This window comes from Tamandua tetradactyla, chromosome 1 (genome assembly GCF_023851605.1).
Source record: "Tamandua tetradactyla isolate mTamTet1 chromosome 1, mTamTet1.pri, whole genome shotgun sequence".
Taxonomy (NCBI): Eukaryota; Metazoa; Chordata; class Mammalia; order Pilosa; family Myrmecophagidae; genus Tamandua; species Tamandua tetradactyla.
The window spans coordinates 132283917-132307254 of NC_135327.1; the positions used below are offsets into that span (position 1 = coordinate 132283917).

At 35.3% G+C, this 23338-nt stretch overlaps 1 protein-coding gene and 1 pseudogene across 1 annotated transcript in view; both read left to right on the top strand.

Moving 5' to 3' along the window:
- The window catches only part of LOC143681366 (semaphorin-3D-like), a 137842-nt gene that overhangs the window by 13906 nt on the left and 100598 nt on the right, over positions 1 to 23338 (top strand). Inside the window, exon 3 of the mRNA XM_077158359.1 lies at positions 17219 to 17409. Within this exon, the coding sequence (XP_077014474.1) occupies positions 17259 to 17409 (151 nt within the window). The 5' untranslated portion in view covers positions 17219 to 17258. The remainder of the gene's footprint in view (positions 1 to 17218; positions 17410 to 23338) is intronic.
- Positions 20130 to 22516, top strand: LOC143675104 (heat shock protein HSP 90-beta pseudogene; annotated as a pseudogene).

Below are 23338 nucleotides of genomic sequence, written 5' to 3' on the forward strand. Positions count from 1 at the left end.
CATAAAGTTAAAAACTGATTTTTATTTTTCTTTATGGATTTTCAATCAAACTTCACTTCGCTAAAATTCACACTTGTTTTGTGGCTAAACATGAAAATAATATCATAACTTTGTGGATACTGTTTGAACTGTTAAATTTTTAGGCTTGACTATAAGCTCACTGGAAAACTTTTAGAAAACCAATTTGTTTGAAGTATTTGTTTTAAAATAAAATCATTCTTCTGAAAGTTTGCCATCTTTTAGAAATTGATGCTATCAGAACTGAGGTAAAAAAAATATATATATATATATATATTCAATTACAGTATGATGTGTCCTTATCCACACCTCAATATTTTCTAATTTTCATGAAGCATTAGCCTAGCACTAAAATTTCTTATAATAATAATAATTGTAATTTCTCAGGTTTTCCTCACAAACTAACACACACTTCCCATGTGATTAGAGAATATCATTTATTTCTCTTAGAAAATTAACAAAAACTTTATAACCCCAAAATTCATTTGGTATTTAATGAGTAAGGAGAACAGATTTTAGATTATATTTTCTTTTTCTAACTGGTTGATTTCTTATTCATTTAATAAATACTTATTAAATTTCTACTTTGACCATATCCAAGTATATTTGACTGAAAGTTAATGTAGTACAGAAAAAAAAAATTCTGCAGAAATTGTGCTTAGAGATGAAACCTTTAATCCTGTGACTTATCTAGGAATGCTTTGGGGATGAGATTGGATCTGGAAAGGCAGGACATCATGTGTGGGAGAAGGAAGTGAACCTGACTTGGATGGTTAATTGACCATCTTGACTGGATCAGAAGTCCTCATTGAGATGCTAAGAGAGAAGGGAAACTAGGGAGTTTAAGAAGGAATTTGGATGCCAATATAGAGAGTTCATATCGTAAACTAGGTATAGCATTATCGAAGGACAACTTTAAGGAAACGCATCTGGAAATATCAGACACTCCCAAGATTGTGGTCCACAGGCAGAGTCCAGAATACCAATTGTGGTAACCCATGCATTCAGTTATAACAACACAGGATGATATTAGTGGCCTTGAAAATGAGTAACAAAAATTAATCCTAGAGTCAAGAGCTTGGGTTATCAGGTTGGTGCTTATTGTAAAGGGTCCTAGACTGTAAACCCTTACAGCAGTCACATATATATTCAGGAGGTGTAACTGTTAATTCTAAGTTCTGAGATACTGACCTATTTACATATAACCTGGTCTTTCTCAGAAACTTCGGGTACTTATGTGACACCTGAGACTCAGAGTCAGAGCTCAGAAGCTATGAAAGTCAGCAGTACCCCATACAGGAACTGTTTAAAAAGCTGAAAAAGTGATCAGACAGCCAGTACAGATATGAATGAAACTGATCTGGATAGAACTAAGGTATATCAGAAGACTGGGTAAAGGGTGATGTTGTCCATATCTTAAAACTTAAATTTCTATGTGAGACTAAAGGGAAAGATGTTTATTTGGTGCAAAATTTATATTTTGGGTAGTGCATTTTCTAATTTAACTTGTATGGTCAATTCAGTTGAACGTCATAGGTGCAGGGAATCTTGAATAGAGCATGACGTTTTGTTGGTTTGTCCAGGTTAGTGTAATGCCCCAATAAATCCCAGAGTGATTTGGACAGTGAATAAAGAAGCATTCCCAAAGCCCTCTTAAGGGAATGGGGAGAAAGAGGGAGAGATTCAACTTCCCCATTTGGAGAATTTCTAAAATTTTTTCAACCAGTGGGGGCAACCAAGTCAATAGGCCGAGCCCCTGATCTTGGGGTTTACCCCTATGAAACTTATTCCTGCAAAGGATAGGCTAGGCCTAATTAAAATTAGCCCTAAGAGTCACCCCCAGAGGACTTCTTTTGTTACTCAGATGTGGCCCCTCTTTCTAAGCCAACAAAGGAAGTGAACCCACTGTTTTCCCCTGCTACGTGGGACATGATTCCCAGGGGTGTAAATCTCCCTGGCAATGTGGGACAGAAATCCCAGGATAAGCTGTGACCCACCATCAGGGATTGAGAAAACCTTCTTGACCCAAAGGGGGAAGAGAGAAATGAGAAAAAATAAAGTGTCAGTGACTGAGAGATTTCAAAGTTGAGAGGTTATCCTGGAGGTTATTCTTACACATTATATAGATATTCCTTTTCAGTTTATGGTATATTTGAGTGGCTAAAGGGAAGTACCTAAAACTGTAGAGCTGTGTTCCAGTAGCCTTGTTTCTTTAGGGTGATTGTATAATGATACAGTTTTTATAATGTGACTGTGTGATTGTGAAAACCGTGTGTCTAGAGTATGGACAGATGAGTAAAAAATATGGATAAAAACAAACAATGGGGGAACAAAGGTTAAACTATATTGGGTAAATGGAAATACTAGTGGTCAATGAGAGGGAAGGATAAGGGGTATGGTATGTATGAGTTTTTACTCTTTTCATTTCTTTTTCTGGAGCGATGCAAATGTTCTAAAAAATGATCTCGGTGATAAATACACTACTATGTGATAATATTGTGAGCCATTGATTGCACACCATATATGGATTGTTTGCATGTTAAGAATGCTTGTGTTTGTATGTGGTTTTATCAGTAAAGATATTTAAAAAAAATAATCCAAGAGTAAAATAACATGCTAATTACTAAAAGTCATCCTTGACATGTTTGAAAACCTTACTTGATAGTTGAAGGACAGAAATTCCCTCTGCCCTGTCCTCTACATGTGTGTGCATATCTCTTCTCTATTAGATAAAAGTAATTTATAATAGATCTGCAAGCATGCTTCCTGATATCTGACTGTCAACTAAATAAGATCTAATAACAGTAGTCCCTGAGAAAGTAAAATTGAATTAAATTCAGAAAGTTAATCTTTCTAGAAAATTATATTTATGTAAGTCATCTGCTGATTTTTAAAATATATTTACATGCACTATTTATTACTGTAACTATATAATATCCCTGTTAGTTTGGTTAGTATCTATCAACATACTAAATTAATATAAAGGAAACATGAGATTCTGAGTGCTTTATTAAATTCCCACAAATAAGATGTCTTGTATGACGCAGAACCAGGAATTCATTGCAGGTCTCTGGACTCGATATTAATTCTACTATAGAATGCTGCATCCTTTCTTGAGCTCTGTTTATGTCATGTTTTAAAGAATACCTGCCATAAACTTAAAAAAAAACAGACTTTAATAACTCAAGTGTGTGACATTAAAAGTATGGAAATAACAAAAAAAAATGTAATTTATTTTCTCTGCTAGAGCTAGTGGCAATAAAACCTTCCTATGTTAGTGATTTTACCTTTTTTATAGGATTCGAAGTACAAATATATTATAGACAATTGTGTGATTTGAGTGTAAACATCTTGAAATACCATTTGCAGATGATGTTTTTCCTAAAATATGTTAATCTACAAACTGGACTACATGCCTAGGTAGATGACATATAGGCACATAAGACAATAGATAGAAATATATCATTTGCCTTTTTTAAATGAATCAAATTTGAAATATCAAAATTGTGTAACTACTTAATACTGATATTTATCATCGTCTGGTAGTTGGCTCCTTTTGAGTGAATAAAATAGAACACAAACTGGTAGTTGGAGCCTTTTGAGTGACTAAGTAAAATAGAACACAAGTTAACTATTTAAAGAACTTTTAATCTTATGAGGGCAATAAAATATAAGAGTTTTGAAAGATATGCCTAAAAAACTGATTTTTTGAAGCACCAGGCATCGGAAGATATCTTCCTCATTGTTCTATAACCAAGAATTTTTTGTTCTTCTTTGACATTCTGAAAGATATATGTGAACTACTACAAGTGAACTTAATATTCTTTCTTGCCCAAACTAGCAATAATCTTTACATCTTTACTTTTTTCTCTAAGTAGCTTGAATATTTTACCACTGAGCTCCATTTCCCTTTTAAATAAGGATATCCATTTACTTAGGAAATTTCTATGCTATGGATTTTCTTGGAATGTAGCAATTTAGAGATGGGATGAATGGTTAATTCTTAAAAACTGGCTTAAATTATTCTGCTTACACTCAACTTTATATTTTGTCTTTTGGCTAAAACTCAGAGAATGAGAAAGGTGAAAGGGAAAGGGGATATAACAAAAGTAAGTAAATTAAAATATATCATTTTGTTATGATAACAACAGGGAGTGGGTTAAAACTTCACAAAACATCCAAATTCATTAATTGCACATTTGATCGCTTTAAAATCCAAAGTGTTGGGTACACGGGTGGTTCAGTGGTAGAATGTTTGCCTCTCGTGAGGAAGACCTGGGTTTGATTCCCAGACCATGCACCAAAAAAAAAAAAAAAAAAAAAATCCAAAGTGCCAACAGGGTTGATTGGCAAGACTGTACCCACCTGGGTGGATGGGACTGTCTTACTCTATAATGAAAGATAATCTTCATAATGGCTTATTTTATACGTACTATGTGAATAAATTTTTCCAATCCAATAACAATGAAATAGACATTATTTCTTGAATTTTAAAGAACATTTCATCTAGAAAGTAATGAAGCTGGGATTCATACCCAAGTCTGCCTGAATCCAAAATCCAGAATTTCCATTACGTCGTGTCTCCTTTGCAAATATACAGAGGTCTTCAGTGAGGGTAGGGAAAAGTGTGATTCTGAAAACTCTTGAAAAAGTTATCTAAAAATGTCCCTCAGCCATTCCTCATACTCTTTTTGAGGGGTATGAACCTTTTTGCAGAAGCCACGATCTTTCTGATGAAGCCCCCACCTCCCATATTTTTCTGGGACTCCTGAGGCAGCACAAGGATTTGGAGTTTCCATGACACCATTTACAGCATATAATGTATAGAGATTTTAGCTGCTTTGCCTCTTATGTCACAGAAGTAGGCTAATGAAAGAAAGGGGAAGGGCTTGACTGCATCCTTCATTTATTCAACAAAACGTATGCTCCTTTCCTACTCTATGGGACACTGTGCTAGATGCTGGGGATCAAACAGTGGACATGCTAGACACTGTCCCTGCCCTCATATAGCTTAAAATAAGTACGTGTCTCTATCGATAGGTGCAGTAGTTAGATTCAGTTGTCAACTTGGCCAGGTGAAGGCACCTAGTTCTGTTGCTGTGGACATGAGCCAATGGTATGTGAACCTCATCTGTTGCTGATTATATCTGCAGTCAGCTAAGAGGCGTGCTCCTGCTGTAATGAATGGTGTTTGATTTAACCGGCTGGTGCTTAAATGGGAGAGCTCAACGTAGCACAGCCCAAGCAGCTCAGCATACCTCATCTCAGCACTTGCAGCTCAGCCAGCAGGCCTTTGGAGATGCAAAAAGAAATCACCCCAGGGAAAGTTGTTGGAACCCAGAGGCCTGGAGAGAAGGCCAGCAGAGATCACCCTGTGCCTTCCCCCGTAAGAAAGAACCTCAGTGGAAAGTTAGCTGCCTTTCCTCTGAAGAATTAATGAAATAAATCCCCTTTTATTAAAAGCCAGTCTGTCTCTGGTGTGTTGCATTCTGGCAGCTAGCAAACTAGAACAATGGGGAACACTTGTTCTAGGAGATATAAATGCAAATCTTGTAAGAGGTAAGGAATGGCCCAAAGAGCATTTGGAAATATTTTTTAAGCTGTGATTTTACTGTGCTATATAACTACACTGTGTTTTAAAGGCTGAAGAAGTACAGAAGCAATGATGAAACCTAAAGTCCTTCATGTGTATAAATGATTTGAACTATTATAATATCCAACTAAGCAATTAGAAGTAACTTTAAGTTGGCTTAGGGTCAAAAACATTCCTAAATATTAATCTCAGATTCAAGACCTCCCAATGGACTATTTCTTCAAAATACTAAGTAATCCTAAATTGAATATCCTAAGCAAAAAGCATTTCTTTTTCACTTTGCCTTTTACTTTTTTTCCTAACAATTTTCTTATCCAATAAAGCAATTAAATATATTCTTCTGGTTAGGATTTCATTTTGGCAGTACATATGGACTCAATAAATTAGAATTCAGAAAAAATATGAATTATTATTACTGTAATGGGAATCTTATCTAATTGTGCATTTAAAAAAATTACATTACGGAATGAGGATTGAGAACTTTTAATGCCAAATTCCACAAACATATGATAGGGTAACATGGGAGTTTCCAGGTTTCCTTTTAATTTTCATATTCACTTAATATCTTTGGAAAAAAGATTTGCTATCACAGTTCAAGTGAAAATGAAAGCTTTAAAGCTAACATTTGTTGAGAGCCAGCTATGTGCCAGACAAGGTGCTAAGTGTTCTCCACCTCACTATCTCATTTTATTCTTAGCAAAAATCATATTTGATAGGTGCTGATAACCCTGGTTTATAGTTGAGGAAACTGGACTTGCAGAAATTAAATGAATTCTCTCAGGACATTAAGCTGATAAGTGGTAAAACAGAGATTACAAACCAAATCTTTGTACAGCCAGAGACTGAGCTCTTCAGCAGTAGGCTGTGAAATTCAAGAATTTGACTTCAGTTGTATAGCACATAGTAAAAATGAAGGCATTTAATATTGAGTATTTTGAGAGATTATCTGGATGGTTCTTTGTTTAAAAATCCAAACTACCGTTCTAGTTTTACTTTTGAATCAACTTTATAGGTCTTATAGGAGAAGGTGATATGTATTCTCTGAGCAATTTAGAAAAGTAAAAATGGGGAAATGTCTGTCTTTAGCTATGTGTTCAGGAATCCTGTCCTTATCCTTATTTAAGGTACTTTTTAAAAGCAGGGAATTTGGGGATGGCCATTTAAGTCCAGATGCTCAGATGTAGCTAAGGATATAAGGTTGTGATTAAACACACCTCAGAAACTGATACTAGTAGATGGGATCCAGATAAGGATCGTAATGAGGGTGGAAGGGGAAATTGGATATCCCAAATATTCACATGGGTTCAACAGAGCAGTCATACAAAAAAATAAGCAAAACATGTTTACATTAGGAAGAACAAAAGAGTTTTTAGAAACATGGGGTTGCCTGGAAAGAAGTTTGAAAATTCTGGCACTTTATTAATCTCACTCTCATGAGACAACACCCAAGCCATCCTTTACACAGGCATATTGCTTAGACTCTGGCTGATTGTTACTTGCTTTTTACAATAAAAATGTGTTTGTTCCAATTTACACGTGTTGAGAGAATGCAGGTAAAAGTGATTATTATTCCACCTTTACCGTGTCAAGGTCTATACTATGCTTCCATGTTGTATGTACAGTATATGTAATTGTGTTTCTCAAAGAAACTCTAGAGTTATACTTTCAAATATGGATGCATATTCTCATTGTTTCCTCTTCATGAGCATCCCTCAGAGGAAGACTCAGCAGATCATGATGATTTACACAGTCCTACCATGATCCCCTGGCGGGTTTTTGTTTGGATTTCTCATGTAAGCAAAGCCTCCACTCATGGACTTACCTGTGAACCTCCATCTCTCTTTCTCACCCAAGACTTTGCAACAAATGAGGACAACCCCTCACTTGCTATGCCTTCTTGACACTTATCACAGTTTTTCAGGCCTTCCAATGAGTTCCTTCAGAGAGTGGGAAGAGGAGACCCCCCAAAATTATTCTTAAAAGCAATTAAAGTTAACAATGATCAAACCACATGTGATAAGATCTCCAGAGCACTCATTGACAGAGCCTGGTGTTTTGTCCCAGAAACATTCCTGTTGCCATTTGAATTTGTTGCAATATTGTACAATGTCATGCAGTTACTTAAGCTGCAGACATGACCTGCATTTGCTAGCTTTTATTACAAGGAAAACAGATGACAACTTGGAAGAAAATACACAAATATAGCAAATAGAAAATGAATATAAATGTGAAGATTTCTAAAAAAGGTCTCCTTCATCACTGCTAACACCAAAAAAGCAAAATAGAGTGTATCAATGTTATTATCTTTAATTACAAAAGTAATGAAGAACAAAAGGAAAAGTAGGTTGAAAGGGTGTGGAAGCGCCATTCAAATTTCATCAACTAGGAATTAGTCCTTTGATTTATAAAACTTACTTATCTATAGGATTATACTCTTATTAATATTGTTTAGTGTTATCTGTCATGTAATGGAGTTATTGACTTGATTTCTATTTATAAAGATCTATTGTGGGCAGTGTGAAGGTGGCTCAGTGGCAGAATTCTTGCCTGCCATGCTGGAGACCCGGATTCAATTCCTGGTGCCTGTCCATATTAAAAAAAAAAAAAAAAATCTATTGTTATTTTAAAATTGGAGATTTGATTTTATAGTTCTACAGTAACAGTTGAAACCACTAAACTAGTGTTTAAAAACTACTATATATGTATATATGATATAAAGGTAATCTTAAAACTTGTATTAATAATAAAACAATATCCAATCATTTTGCAGTTAAACTACGTGGAATTATATGGTACACTGACATATTTACGTTTAGTTTTATTAGTTTCTAATTAACATTAATTGAAATATGCATATACAGGAAAATAAAGTTCATGTTATAGAAGCATTTAATACTGATACACATGTACTGGGTTATTAAAAAATATAAGAGTTCTTTCACATGTGCTTTTACTATTCCATCTTAGTGCTAGCAGATAGAATAAGTTGAAAGAGACAAAATAGCTCTTTGAATACGTGGAATAGAAAAGCTCAAATCTCTGGTAAGTTCTAAATATAGCAATTGTGAAAACCATTATAAATTGTATTCGGCACATTTACAGGTCTGGAAGGGCTCAAAATGTGATTGAAAGTTATTTTTTTCCCTTTTTATATTGTCCAAACCCAGTTGAAAATTAACATAATATCTTATTTCATCATGCTTTTTTAATCAGGATATTTTGTTTCCCTGTTTTCTGGGTTAACATAATAAACTAAAAATTAGTTTTGAGCATCCCTTATGTATCAAAGTTCGGCTATGTTTTGATATACATTTGTAGGTGTTCTGGGGGACTGAATTGTGCCCCCACCCAAATCCATATTCAGATCCCAATCCTTGGTTTTGTGAGCGTGAACTCTGAAGATGTTAATGGTAAAGGTGTACCCAAACTGAATGAGCAGGAGTCTTAATGTCAGAAGGCTGGGAAACACGAAGGAAATTGGACACAGAAAGAGAAGTCATGGAGAGAAGCCAGAAGTCAACAGAACCTGGAGGAGAAAGAAGAAGCCATCATGCGCATTGCCATGTGACAGACAAAAACGGAACCCCAAGGATTACTGGGCAGCCGGAAGATACCAGTCCGGGGAGGAAGCAAGTCTCCTGCTTCTAGAAATGTGAGCCAATGCATTTCTGTTGTTAAGTCAATCCATTCTGTGGTATTTGTTTTAGCTGTTAGGAAACTAATACAGGTGTTAATAATGAAGTTAGGTAAACCATGTTTTGTAGGCTGGTGTGATTTTTGACCTATACTTTACAATAAAATAACAGTATTAATGTACATAAAAATACTTTTAAAAAATTGAACATGGATAAAAAAATAGCTTTCAAACATTTTTCATGCAGAGAATTGTTCAATGAACTATTTGAACTAATCTTGTAAAAATAAATAAATAAATCTTGTACATATGTCAAAGGGAGTCAGCAACTAATAAAATATAAAGCATGGGAAGTTTTTAAGTAGCATCATGATAAAACAGAGGAATTTCTTAAAGAAAGCTGAAAACAGAGGACTTATTAATTCTTATTAAAGAATTAATGAAACGTACTTATCCTAACTTTAAAAATAAAGGTAAGGGGTGGGAATGGAAGATAGAACACTGAATTAAATATGATGCTTAATACCAAGTATGGAATGTTCACACATTAAGAATGTTTGTATTGTATGTTGTTTGATTTTATTAATAAAAATTTAGAAGTATAGATAATGTGTAAAAAATTTTTTAAAAACTTGTTGAGATCCATTGCAAACAATATACTGAATTACAGACCTGTGTTATTGCTGTTCTTTGAAAATTCCATTGAGTATACTATGTTCTCGAAATTCACAAAATCTACAAGTTAATTATTTAAATTCCCAACTTTCCCCTTGGGAAGCTTAGTATTCGTTCTGGAAAAGACATCAAACGCAGTCTAATCCTGTTCCTTTTTAATCTTTTTAAATGAAAGTGAAAAGTTTTAAAGTCAAGTATTAGACATATTCACCAATGTTTATTTCATTTTGATTTTAAGGTTATATGAAGTTATTTCATTGCGTGGTTATTTTCTCTTTCCTGATAAACTACATTATTAAATTTAAATGAGTAGCACTGGAGACAATCCAGGTATAATTATGTCTTATCCTTCATAACCTAATTCAAAGCATCACTGATTTTCCCCTCTTAAACCATAGACATGGATTAACAAGCATTTGCTTGTTTGCTTATTTGTTTCAGTGATCTGTGATTATTTTGTTCATTTGCCTTCCTACCCTTGGGTATTATACAATATCTTGCTGAGAACTCCTTATTTTACAAGCCTTAAATAAACTGTAGGCATATTTATTGTTCATAAGTAAGTCTTTAAAACCATCATTTACTTTAAAAAGTTTTAATAGAAAATTAAGACACATTGAATAAAATAAAAGAACAGCATACATTTACTGATCACTTACTATGCCATAGGCATGATATGGTGTTTTACGTTATGGTTTTACATCCTAACAACAAATTGGTTTTAAATACCCTGATTATCCATAATTTCACAGGTCATGAGACAGTCTGTTTAGTTAACTTGTACAATGATAAACAGCCAATAAGTAGAAGACCTCGTCTTTGTACTTGAGAGCTGTTTCTCACATTCCAGAAGAGCTGCAGAAGACATAACTGGGGGGCATTTAGAAATGTAGGTAAAGGAAACTTAACACTGAAATCATGTAAGAGTACAGAAGTGAAAGTGATATGGTTTTATTTCTAAAGGTTATAGCTTTATATTTTGAAATATTTTGAAATATTTTAAAATCTAAACCAATATGGGACTATGACTGGGTCGGGAACTCTGGAATTTCTGATAGTAGCTGGTAGATGATCTGTAGCAGAATTCAGTGGCGTTCTACTATTGATAAGTATTTTACGGAGACCAGCCCTTTTCTAGGCTGCCAGCCTCAGTCATGAGCGTGTGCTCTGAGATCTCTAAATTCCACATGTGAAGCTAAATTCCTTTCATAAATTGCCTATTCTTATTCCAGATTGTGTTCTGTTTATGAGGTGAAATATTTAAACTCTTCTCTCTATGCAGATGGAATGCTTCAAATGGCCAGAAATTTTTATTTCCCTAAGGTGTTTCATTAAATAGTGGAGAAAGAAACAAACAGTGTTAATGCGCTTAGCACATCTTCTTTTTCTTTAAAAAATAAAATAAAATGAGGCTATGTCGGATCTATTTAACGTATAAGTGTTTTGATCTCAAAAGTCCATACATTCCTGGAGAATTTATGCGAATGTGACATTGAAGGCCATATTCTTCCTCCTACCTGCTGATTTTTAGATTAAGAATTATCTAAACGCTAAAGTATTTGCTCGTGTTTCTTGATCTGCTTATTTAAAAGTGTTTGGGGTTTTACATAGAGTCATAATTGTTCTATACCAAATATGCCAAAAAATTAAGTAATTCATAATTTTTTACTAATGTCCAACAGTTACAATCTTAAAATTCTAAATTAAAGATAGTATAACTGTGTGATAATTCAGACTTATTTAAATACTATTTCCTAGATACAAGTGGCTTTGTCTAACTTGATTGACATCTTTTTACAAATTGGCCCCTCATCACCCCTGTATATGGTTTTTGAGAATATGATGAAATCTCTCCTTCAGAGTCCTATAGGATATCCTCCATTAAGTACTTTACTTTTAGTCCTCCTTTTGTCACACAATTATTTTTCCATAAATATTTTAATTTTACAATATAAGATACTTGTGGAAATTGTTAAAGAAAGGGATCACTGCCCCTGTCAGGTAATAATAAAAAATACTCAGCTTTACACCTTTGTTTGTCATTCTTATTCATGCACCTTGCTCTTTTCTTTGTTTACCTTTGCATTGTTCCGATTTTAGTATAAATAAGTGCTGCTGAAGCAAGCACCATGACAAGATTGTTCAAATATAATGAAATACCCATGTTGTTTTGAAAAACAACTTTCTAAGTGCACAATTACTTCTGTTGATACATAGGCCATGGGGCTACTAAATTAGTTTGTATATGGAATATTCTGTAATATTTTAATACTGAAGTGACAAATTTCCTTAAGATTTAAATCCATTTACTGCTCACATTAAGGGGATATGTTAGACAAATATTGTAAACGCTGGGAAAATCATTACTGGACATATCACTCACCAACTGCATTAATAACCAAATATGTGCTTCAGGGAAAAAAGGGTAAAATTTTTATTTAGCTGCCCAAACAACTTATTTTTTATAAGAATAACGTTCCTAAAGGAAGAAGGGACTCAAGAGATAAGACGTTCTCATTAATAAATGCATTGTTAATTCTTATATTAATATTTTATGAAAATTTAATTGTTTTTCCTTCTAACTTGTGGTAATTCATACTCAATTTCATATTCTCCTCATACAAAAAGATTTTTTTTTAACCATAGAGCACACTCAACAGACTATTTGATCGAAGTTTGGTAGGTATTAAGTTTTAAGAAACCATCGATTTGGATAATATTCATTTATATTTCTATTACAAATGGTAGAAATTAAAATTTGACAATATAGTCTTGAATTTCTCAAAAAGCATATCAGAATTCCATAGGGTGGAGATTTAGATTATCATAGTCATGCCAAGGTGAATTGAACTGCTCTCTAGACCATAAGAATTTGGAAAGGAAGATCTTAAATCTTTGGATTGTGAGTGAATCAAATTTGAAGTAATACCAATTGCAATTTTACATTATCGGTGCTTTCTCTGATCCTGCAAATTGTTGTAGGCAGTGTCCTGCCTAGAGAAGCAAACTGACATTAAATTTGGGATAAGGAATATGATTAGCAATAAAATCTTTTACAGTAGGGTTTTAATAATTTTTTGTAAATGTGTTATTTGAGCAATTTGTATCTTGGAGGCACTTTATTTCTTTGGGACTTCTTTACAACTTAAGCATTGTTTTGTTGTTAATATTATATTCAGTAAAATAATGCAACCTGAAATATTAAATCTAAGAAGTTACACATGTATATTCTTAAATCTTACAATTTTTTATTTTTTTCTGTTTCACTGAATTCATTAGAGGTAAAATTCTGAAGAATTTGATCTGGCTACAAATACATGGGTTTATGGCATGTAACCCAAGTAATACGTTGAAGTGGTGGTTTATCGAACAATAATTTAGATATCAGTATGATTTTATCATATTTTGGAAATGCAAACATTGAGTTTAAATCCCTATATGATGAAAATGTAGGAATAAAGATGAATAATAGGAGGAACAAATGTTAAAATAAATTTAGATTGAAATGCTGGCGATCGGCGAGGGGGATGGGTGGGGGATATGGTATGTATGAATTTTTTTTGTTTTCTTTTTCCGAATAGATGCAAATGTTCCAAGAAATGATCATGATGATGAATATGCAACTATGTGATGATATTGTGAATTACTGATTATATATGTAGAACGGAGTCATCAAAAGTTAGAATGTTTGCCTTTATTTGGTGTTTTTATTTTTGGTATTTTAAAAATAATAAAATAATTAATTACCAAAAAATTCCCTATATGATGAAAATGTAACTATTGTATCTTATCTTTACTGGCAAATAGTTGAATTCATCTGTACAACGGTTTATTGATGATGTTAATTCTTAGTTTCGTACGTGCTTAAAGTATAACTGGTTAATTTCAAAAAGGATTTTAAAGAGTCTATTAATATTTAATCAAACAAGGATCACTTCTTTGGTATCTGTGACAAATCAGATGGTCTTCCAGATGCCACTGAAATATGTCAGTTGAAGGGAACTCATCGCATCGAAGGTAATGAAGTCTAATAAAGGACATTTCCATTATTTGAAAAGCTTTCATCTGCGAGTTGCTGCCCTATAAGTTCTACTCATTGGGAATAGTACTCTACCCGATCAATGATTCCACTCCTTGACTTACAAAAGTGCTAAAATATTATAGTTATTAAGACACACAAAAGAAAAATTTAGAAAGCATGAGATAAAAATAAATTTAAATGAAAGTTCTGTCATTCCAAGCTCCACACCGGTAGACCCCTGCTCTGATATCACTGCACTTGCTCAGTGGAATATATAATGGCCCTCTGAAAAGCCTCTATTTTGCCTCTTGGCTCTCAGGTCTCTTTTATAATTGCTATTTGGTTTGTTGTCCACAAGCCACTCCATGAGGTAACATTACAATAATTGATTAGTCTTGTACAGTATGCAAGAAAACCATTTAATCCAGCCATAGGTCAAAAATATGTTACAATTTTAACAAAATTAGTTTTTGCAGATATTCCTTTCAATTTAGAGTAATTTCTTGTTTCTTCTGGATTGGGTAAAAATTCCTCACATGATCTTATGCATACCAGTAGCATATGAAGAACAAATTATTCTTCATAAAACTTGAAAACCAAGGATTATTTTCTTCCTTTCCCCAGCCTACACACACACACACACACACGCACGCGCGCGCGCGCATTCCTGATAAAGGATCCTAAATTTAAGTGTTCTAGGTTTATGTGTATGAAGACTTATTATATATTTTATTTTTTCAAGAATAGAAGCCATTTTTCATGCTAATTCATAAATTATCCTGCCTTAATGACTCAAAGAACAAAGCAGATATAAATACTTAAGGCAAATCGATGAAGTTACCAGATAAATTTATATGACTCCTTTTCCTCAAATAAATTTTGGTGGACTATTATCCATCTAATAAGTTATCAAATCTTTATATTCCTTGGAGAAATGGCTCAAGGCCTTCTTGAATGTTAGATTATGCGTTTGAATCTCTGATTTAGTGAAACAGCGTGTAAAAATCTCTCGTAATCAGAACACTCCCTATTGGCTCTTCATCTGAAGATCCCCAAGAGTGCTGTTTGTCCTAGAGAACATCTGGAATAGATTACATGCAGTTAATTGGCTCCAGGTTGAGCTTGTTACAGACAGTAGCACGCAGTATAACCTATGCAGTTCACTAAATCCACCCACTTTGCGTTAAATAACACCTACTTCTCTCCATAATTTTTCCCAGATGCAGGACACACACACATGTGTGTACACACAAGACACACACTCACACACAAGCGCCCTCTGAAAGGTAGCAAGATATCAATAGATCAGTGGAGAAGTTGTTAGCAAGACATTTAACCCATCAATTATCTCAATTAAAAGATCAACTATTGATTTCAAAGGGTTTTGGAAAGAAAAGTTAAGTATCTGCAGCAGCAGATTGTAGAGAGTGAATGTTTTATAGTAAAAAAATAAAAAGTTAAAGTTAAAAAAAAAAAGAACCCATTCTAACAGTTGCAAGATTTTTATGTTTGGTTTTCCCCCTTCTTTAGCATATGTTTCAGCAGGTGTGGGCACTTATCAGAATGCCATAGTGGTAAGGAAAGCAGTGCTTTGATTTCTAACTTATTTAACAATATTAATGAGTCGAGTTACAAGGAACAGTATGACTACTGTTCATGAAAACCAAATCATCAATCTTCTTAACTTATGGTGTTGGAGGCACAGGGCATGTCTTAGCGATTAATGACCAGTTGGAGGAGTAGCTATCTCAATACATAGCTAAGGACCATTAACCCCAACTGGTCATTAATTCCTAGGAAATGTCCTGTACTGAGGTCATTATTGCTAATAAAATGCACATATGGAAAATCCCCTTTCTTTTGCCTGTGTACATAAATATATACTCACATTATAGGCATCGTTACTTGTCGTGAAAAAAAAAAGTGGTAATTCACATGCCCAGAAGCTCAGAAAAACTAAGCCTAATGAGAAATTTAATATAAACAATCTCTGCATTCAATTTACCTTTCACTTTTTCTATGGGTAGAAGGGAGAAAACATGTTTGTATGTTCAGGCAGTTGATCTGCTGCAGTAAAATACAGTGCCCTGTTTAAATGTGCATGGGGGAAAAGTGAAAGGAAAGGGAAATGGGATTGGAGACTCACTGGTGAGTGTGGATGGAAGCAGCACACATGCTCTAATACTAAAGACAGTATGAAATGAGGGCTTTTTTTGTGAGCTGTTTCTTGGGAAGACAATGGAAACCTAAGTGGAGAAGGAACAGAGGCTGCAGATCTATCAGAACTTAAAGATCACTTGCTTCTACCATAACTAAAAGCACTCAAATTTAGGGGTTAAGAAGCAGATTCTAGCTAATGTCCAGACTGAATGTAGTTTTGATCCATTTTGAACTATCCCTTATTTGCAGTGTAAACGTGAATGATCTATTTAACTCTGTGCCTCAGTTTCCTCTTCCTGTGAAGTAGGGATAAATAATTGCCTAATCCTTATGTCATTAGAATTAAATCATGTAATCTATGTAAAGCACTTAAAAATTATCCTGTATAAATAAATACTAAAAAAATATTATCTATAACTATTATTATCAGATTGGGTTTGCAGTTTTGAATTTTGACTTTCTCCACGTCTTCACCAAGACAACCAAGGCAGTTTATTTATGACATCTAGTTAATAACTACCTCCTTCTTTCTGATAAAATTTTACAGTTCATATTTCTTTTCAGTGCTGTCCTATGTGGAATAATAAAAGGTGCAGGTAAGATTATAGTGTTTGAGTCCTCACATTTGAACTCGTGTCCCTGATTCAATCATGTCTGATACCCCAATTTTAGGTGGACTCTTTTTATGCCTTTTAAGTCAGAAACAAGAGAAGTCTCTCAGAATGACAGCTTTGTCTTTTGTTTGGGGATCTTTTCCTTTGGAAATGATATGGGAAAAGTTAGCCTTCTATCAGTGCTCTTATCTGATAGAGAATTCATTCTGTCTGCTACAGAAGGAGTTGCTTCTCAGACATTTGTGTTAAAAGGATTTAATAAAGGCAGCAATGCTAATTAACATCAACAATTGACTTTCTGGGGGCACACACATTTCTAAATCTGAGTAATGTCATTCCTAAGTTTCAGTGCTCAGTTCTGGTTTGTTTTTCCTGCAACAGTGTTCTAAGAGCAAAACAAGAGAGAAGGAGAAATTATTCTTTTAAATCTACAAACTTTCAGTAAATTATAATTTAGTAAATCTAGAAAGATCTGCAAACTATTCTTTTCTTATTTTTTTCAGATTAAAGTAGCACTATTTGAAAGAGAACATTGTTTTCATTATGAATGCCAGTAAAGATAAAAGACCAAAGACCAAAAGCCAAGATTTTCACCTTTTTCATGCCTTAGTGATGCTAAGCATGGCCATGTTGCTTCTGCCAGTTATTGGAACTTCTAAGCAAAATATTCCACAACTCAAGCTAACCTACAAAGGTAAATGTATAAATACTTTTCAGATTGTTTATTAAGATTTCTAAAGTATTTTTACTACTGTACTCCTTTTATTTAGGCATATGGACCCCAGTGAAATGCATATGCTGTTGGCATCAGTTAAGGAGGATATTATTATAGAATACAAAGCCCAATTATTTATTGTTTTTGTGAAAAATAGATGCCAAGACTGTCCCTCTACACCTTTCAGTGAGTGTTTATAATGATCAACTGCTGAGGAATATAATTAAGAAATTTTGACCTACAAAGTATAATGTGTTATATTAAAACAAATAAATTCCCAAAACTAGAAAAGTGTTGTTATTCTATACAATTACTTATAAAGATTCTACTCATTAGTTTATCCCTGATTAGAGGGAATTTTGTTTTTAAACACAGTAAGATATTTTCAAAAAACATTTAACACGTTAGGATTGTTTTAAGAGCTCAAGCATATGTTTACTTTACATTAGAAAAAATGTGAAAGGCTTGAAGTATAGATTTTAAAAAAATGAATAAATGCAATCTTCTGAGCCAACTGTTTTTTAAACTTTTAAGTTAGTATAAAAGCAAAGTTTATGAGTTATGTTTAGTCATCTTATTTTTTTTACCAAGGTTCTTCTCAAATATTTTTCCTTTTGTATTATATTCTATAATGCACCCTAAGCTTTATTAGTAACAAGGAAGGAAAGGAATGTAGGGAGAACCAGACCCCTTTATTCTGAACTTGGCAAGTGAAAATTATGCTAGCAATTTTAATATCCTCTAATCTTCAAGGCAGCTTATTTTTCAGCCCAAACTGAATATCAATAATTAAAATTAATTTGATATCAATGGAAGTGTAAGTGAAGTTAGAACATTTCATATGTTGATATTTGGCATTTGACTGGATTTGTGCCTCATTTATTGAATATTGGCGACAACTAATTTAATCTTTGAATTTTTATATTCTTATATGTATAAATGTCATTTCAAGGAGTATATTTACTAGTAATCTAGGATTAATTTTGTCTAGAAAGTTTCATCTTAATATGGACTAAAATTTATCAATATTGTATATATACAAGAATTAAAAGGTATATTTAGAGCATCACTCATTTCTTAATCAAGGGTACATTCAATTTTTTATTCATCCTCTAAATTTCTCTTCTTTTCACGTGAAAAGAAGTGTATTTACTATGGTAAAGTACAGGCTAAGATGCAGAGTGAATTCAAGCCTTCCAGCTATGCCAGAGTAGCTAGTACTGAGTATTCCTTCTGCTAGTATTTCTTCTCCTCTGAAGTAGCAGTAGCTAGTATTACTTCTGCTCTGAAGTTTCTGTTGGCTCTCTTGCGTCTATCATTTCTGTTGTTTTCTGTCATTTTGACTCTCTCCAAAATGTTTCCTCTCTTAAAGGATTCTAATAAATGAATCAAGCCCCATCTGGAATGTGTGGAATCACATCTCCCTCTAATCAAAGGTCACACCCACAATTGGGTGAGTCATAACATCTCCATGGGAGTAATCTAATCAGAAGCTTCTGCAAGCAATATTCAATCAGGACTAATGGTGACTTATAAAGTCTAAGCTACTGCGCATGTCAGGCAGGCCCACTTGGTTAGGTCCCATTTCGGTTATCAAGATAACTTTGGGGGCGGGCCGCGGTGGCTCAGCGGGCAAGGTGCTTGCCTGCTGTGCCGGAGGACCTCGGTTCGGTTCCCGGCCCCAGCCCATGTAACAAAAACGGAGAAACGGAGTACAATAAAACAAGAAAATGTTTCCCTTTCTTCCTCCCTTCCTTCCTTCTATCCTTCCTTCCTTCTCTCTGTTTTCCTTTAAAAAAAAAAAAAAAAAAAAAAAAAAAAAAAGATAACTTTGGACTTGGGGTGAGTTAGTTCTGGGCTGACTCAGGGCCCTTCATTAATAAACATCAGTGTCTAGTGATCACAAGACTCCAAAGTGGAAAATTGAATAAATGGGTACAAGTGAAAGTTAGTCGCAAGGTTTTTAGCAATCACAAAGGCACAAGATAAAGGCTATACAATCAGTATCAGAGATCAAGGCAGCTGGGTTACAATTCAAAGATTCCAGGTGATTCCCTCTTTGTACACAAACTATATCAGGAAGTAAAAAGGAATATCTATATAATAATTCAGTAATCTTAATCATCCCTTAAATTCTCATTTTTCGGCTATACTATCAAGAGTAGACTCTTGTTTATCTCTCTGTGCATTCTCACTCCCCCTAACATGACATATATATAAAAGAAGAGCTAGTATATATGTTTTCTGGATTAAATATTATAAAATCTACCCTTTTGATGCTTCTTTTAATACTTTCCAAATGTTATCATAGTTTTTCTGATGTTTTAGCTTGTCTACATGTCAAAGACTCATAACCAGTAACAGAGAATGAACACAGAGTAGGAATCATAAAATCTCCTCTTACCTACCCAGAGTACAAACAATCATCTCCCTACTAGCTCCCAATGGCTGCTATTAGCTATTTATCTCCAGATTGTATTCCAATCACAGATACTCATCATTGCTACGAGGATTGTTGACAATTGTGACCCGCTCTGAACACTCTTCTTTCCAACCACTTTAAAGAATGTAGGGTCCTCTCTTTCGGAATCACTATTCAGCCCTATTAAGCATACATGTTCTTTCCACTTAGAAGAATTTCAAGTTTCCCAGATTCCTCTAGGACATATCTGCCAGTTTAAAAGGAAATACTGCTTGAGTCACCCCCACGCAGCTTATATCTTGCGTGTGAGTTGGACACCGTCCCTGCCGGCTGTGCTCCCTGGTACTTGCTGTTCGCTCTCTTCAAGATGCCGGAGGAAGTGCACCATGGAGAGGAAGAGGTGGAGACTTTTGCCTTCCAGGCAGAAATTGCCCAGCTTATGTCTCTTATCATCAATACCTTCTATTCCAACAAGGAAATTTTCCTTCGGGAGTTGATCTCTAATGCTTCTGATGCTTTGGAGAAGATTCGCTATGAGAGTCTGACAGACCCCTCCAAGTTGGACAGTGGTAAAGAGTTGAAAATTGACATCATCCCCAACCCCCAGGAACGTACCCTGACTCTCGTGGATACAGGCATTGGCATGACCAAGGCTGATCTCATAAATAATTTGGGAACCATTGCCAAGTCTGGTACCAAAGCGTTTATGGAGGCACTGCAAGCTGGTGCAGACATCTCCATGATTGGGCAATTTGGTGTTGGCTTCTATTCTGCCTACTTGGTGGCAGAGAAAGTGGTTGTGATCACAAAGCACAATGATGATGAACAGTATGCTTGGGAGTCTTCCGCTGGGGGTTCTTTCACTGTTCGTGCTGACCATGGGGAGCCTATTGGCCGGGGTACCAAAGTGATCTTGCACCTTAAAGAAGACCAGACTGAGTACTTAGAGGAGAGGCGGGTCAAAGAAGTGGTGAAGAAGCACTCACAGTTCATAGGCTACCCCATCACCCTTTATTTGGAGAAAGAACGAGAGAAGGAAATCAGTGATGATGAAGCAGAGGAAGAGAAAGGTGAGAAAGAAGAAGAGAAGGATGATGAAGAGAAGCCCAAGATTGAAGATGTGGGCTCAGATGAGGAGGATGATAGTGGTAAAGACAAGAAAAAGAAAACCAAGAAGATTAAGGAGAAGTACATTGATCAAGAAGAACTGAACAAGACCAAGCCCATTTGGACCAGAAACCCTGATGACATCACCCAGGAGGAATATGGAGAATTCTACAAGAGCCTTACCAATGATTGGGAAGACCACCTGGCAGTCAAGCACTTCTCTGTGGAAGGTCAGTTAGAATTTCGGGCATTGTTCTTCATCCCCCGCGTGACTCCCTTCGACCTCTTTGAAAACAAGAAGAAAAAGAACAATATCAAACTCTATGTCTGTCGTGTTTTCATCATGGACAGCTGTGATGAATTGATAGCAGAGTATCTCAATTTCATTCGTGGTGTGGTGGACTCTGAGGACCTGCCCCTGAACATCTCAAGAGAAATGTTGCAGCAGAGCAAAATCTTGAAGGTCATTCGCAAAAACATTGTGAAGAAGTGCCTTGAGCTCTTCTCTGAGTTGGCAGAAGATAAGGACAACTACAAGAAATTTTATGAGGCATTCTCTAAAAACCTGAAGCTTGGAATCCATGAGGAGTCCACTAACCAGCGACGCCTTTCTGAGCTGCTGCGCTATCATACCTCCCAGTCTGGAGATGAGATGGCTTCTCTTTCTGAATATGTCTCTCGCATGAAGGAGACCCAGAAGTCCATCTATTATATCACTGGTGAGAGCAAAGAGCAGGTGGCCAATTCTGTTTTTGTGGAGCGAGTGCGGAAGCGGGGCTTTGAGGTGGTTTATATGACCGAGCCTATTGATGAATACTGTGTACAGCAGCTCAAGGAGTTTGATGGGAAGAGCTTGGTCTCAGTTACCAAGGAGGGTTTGGAGCTACCTGAGGATGAGGAAGAGAAGAAGAAAATGGAAGAGAGCAAAGCCAAATTTGAAAACCTCTGCAAGCTTATGAAGGAAATCTTAGATAAAAAGGTTGAGAAGGTGACAATCTCCAATAGGCTTGTGTCTTCACCCTGCTGCATTGTAACTAGCACATATGGCTGGACAGACAACATGGAGTGGATCATGAAAGCCCAGGCGCTTCGTGACAACTCTACAATGGGCTACATGATGGCCAAAAAGCACCTGGAGATCAACCCTGACCACCCCATCGTGGAGACACTGCGGCAGAAGGCTGAGGCAGATAAGAATTACAAGGCAGTGAAAGACCTGGTGGTGCTGTTGTTTGAAACTGCACTGCTCTCTTCTGGCTTCTCTCTTGAGGATCCCCAGACCCACTCAAACCGCATCTACCACATGATCAAGCTAGGTTTAGGCATTGATGAAGATGAAGTGACAGCTGAAGAACCCAGTGCTGCTGTTCCTGATGAGATCCCTCCACTGGAGGGTGACGAAGATGCATCTCGCATGGAAGAAGTAGATTAGGTGTTTTCTACCCACAAACCTTTTACCTCCTGTATAGTGTTGCCCTGGTTCCCACAGCAGCCCAAGTGGCCCTGTCCCACCTGGCTCTATCTGCTGATATCTAATGTCTCCCCCCTTTCCTGTCCTTGTGTCTAAGGCAGGTTTCAAGGGCCTTGAGCCCCATCCCATTTGACAATGGGGTTTAGATGTTGTGTATTGTGAGTTTTTTGTTTTATTTTGTTCTGAAATTAAAGTGCGCAAATAAAGAAGATGAAGTTTTATACAAAAAAAAAAAAAGGAAATACTTAAAATCTTGACATGCCAATTTTTAAAAGTTGCCAGTTTCATGAAAACAAAAAAAGAGAAATAAAATTCTTGCTAATTTAGGGTGATGGAGGAAAATTGCTTGTACTACATGCTTATTTCTCAGATAAGAGTCATGATGCTCCCTTGGCATTTTCTATTTTTCTTGTATGACTCTGACTAAATGATTAAGATCAACTGATACCATCTGGTGCTTTGATGGTGTTGAGTGGGTCTAAAAGTTCCTGTTTGTGCACTTTAAACAGTTAGAATATGAGATTTTTTTAAAAATCAGCCCAAATTAAAGATTAATTTTGTTTTTAAAAACATCATTAATATTTATGGACATAAAATCAACTTTGTTTTCCTTGCTTTCTATGATCCATGCTTTCTAAGGTGCTGACCTGACAATAAGCATTCCTTATCAGTAGAGTGAGCCACTCGAAATAGCTGCAGGATAGTTTTGAGGGATTTCTTAAAGGCCAACAGAAATATAATAACCATTTTATCCAAAGAATGCTCTTTGATAAAGGCTTAGCTTTGAACTTCTGAGTCCACAGGAGCTTGTTTGGTTCTACTGTTGTGTAAAGAGATTTCCCTTCTATTGCATGTTTTGAATTCTTGCATAGTTATGCATACTAAATATGTTCCTTGAGTAACAAGAA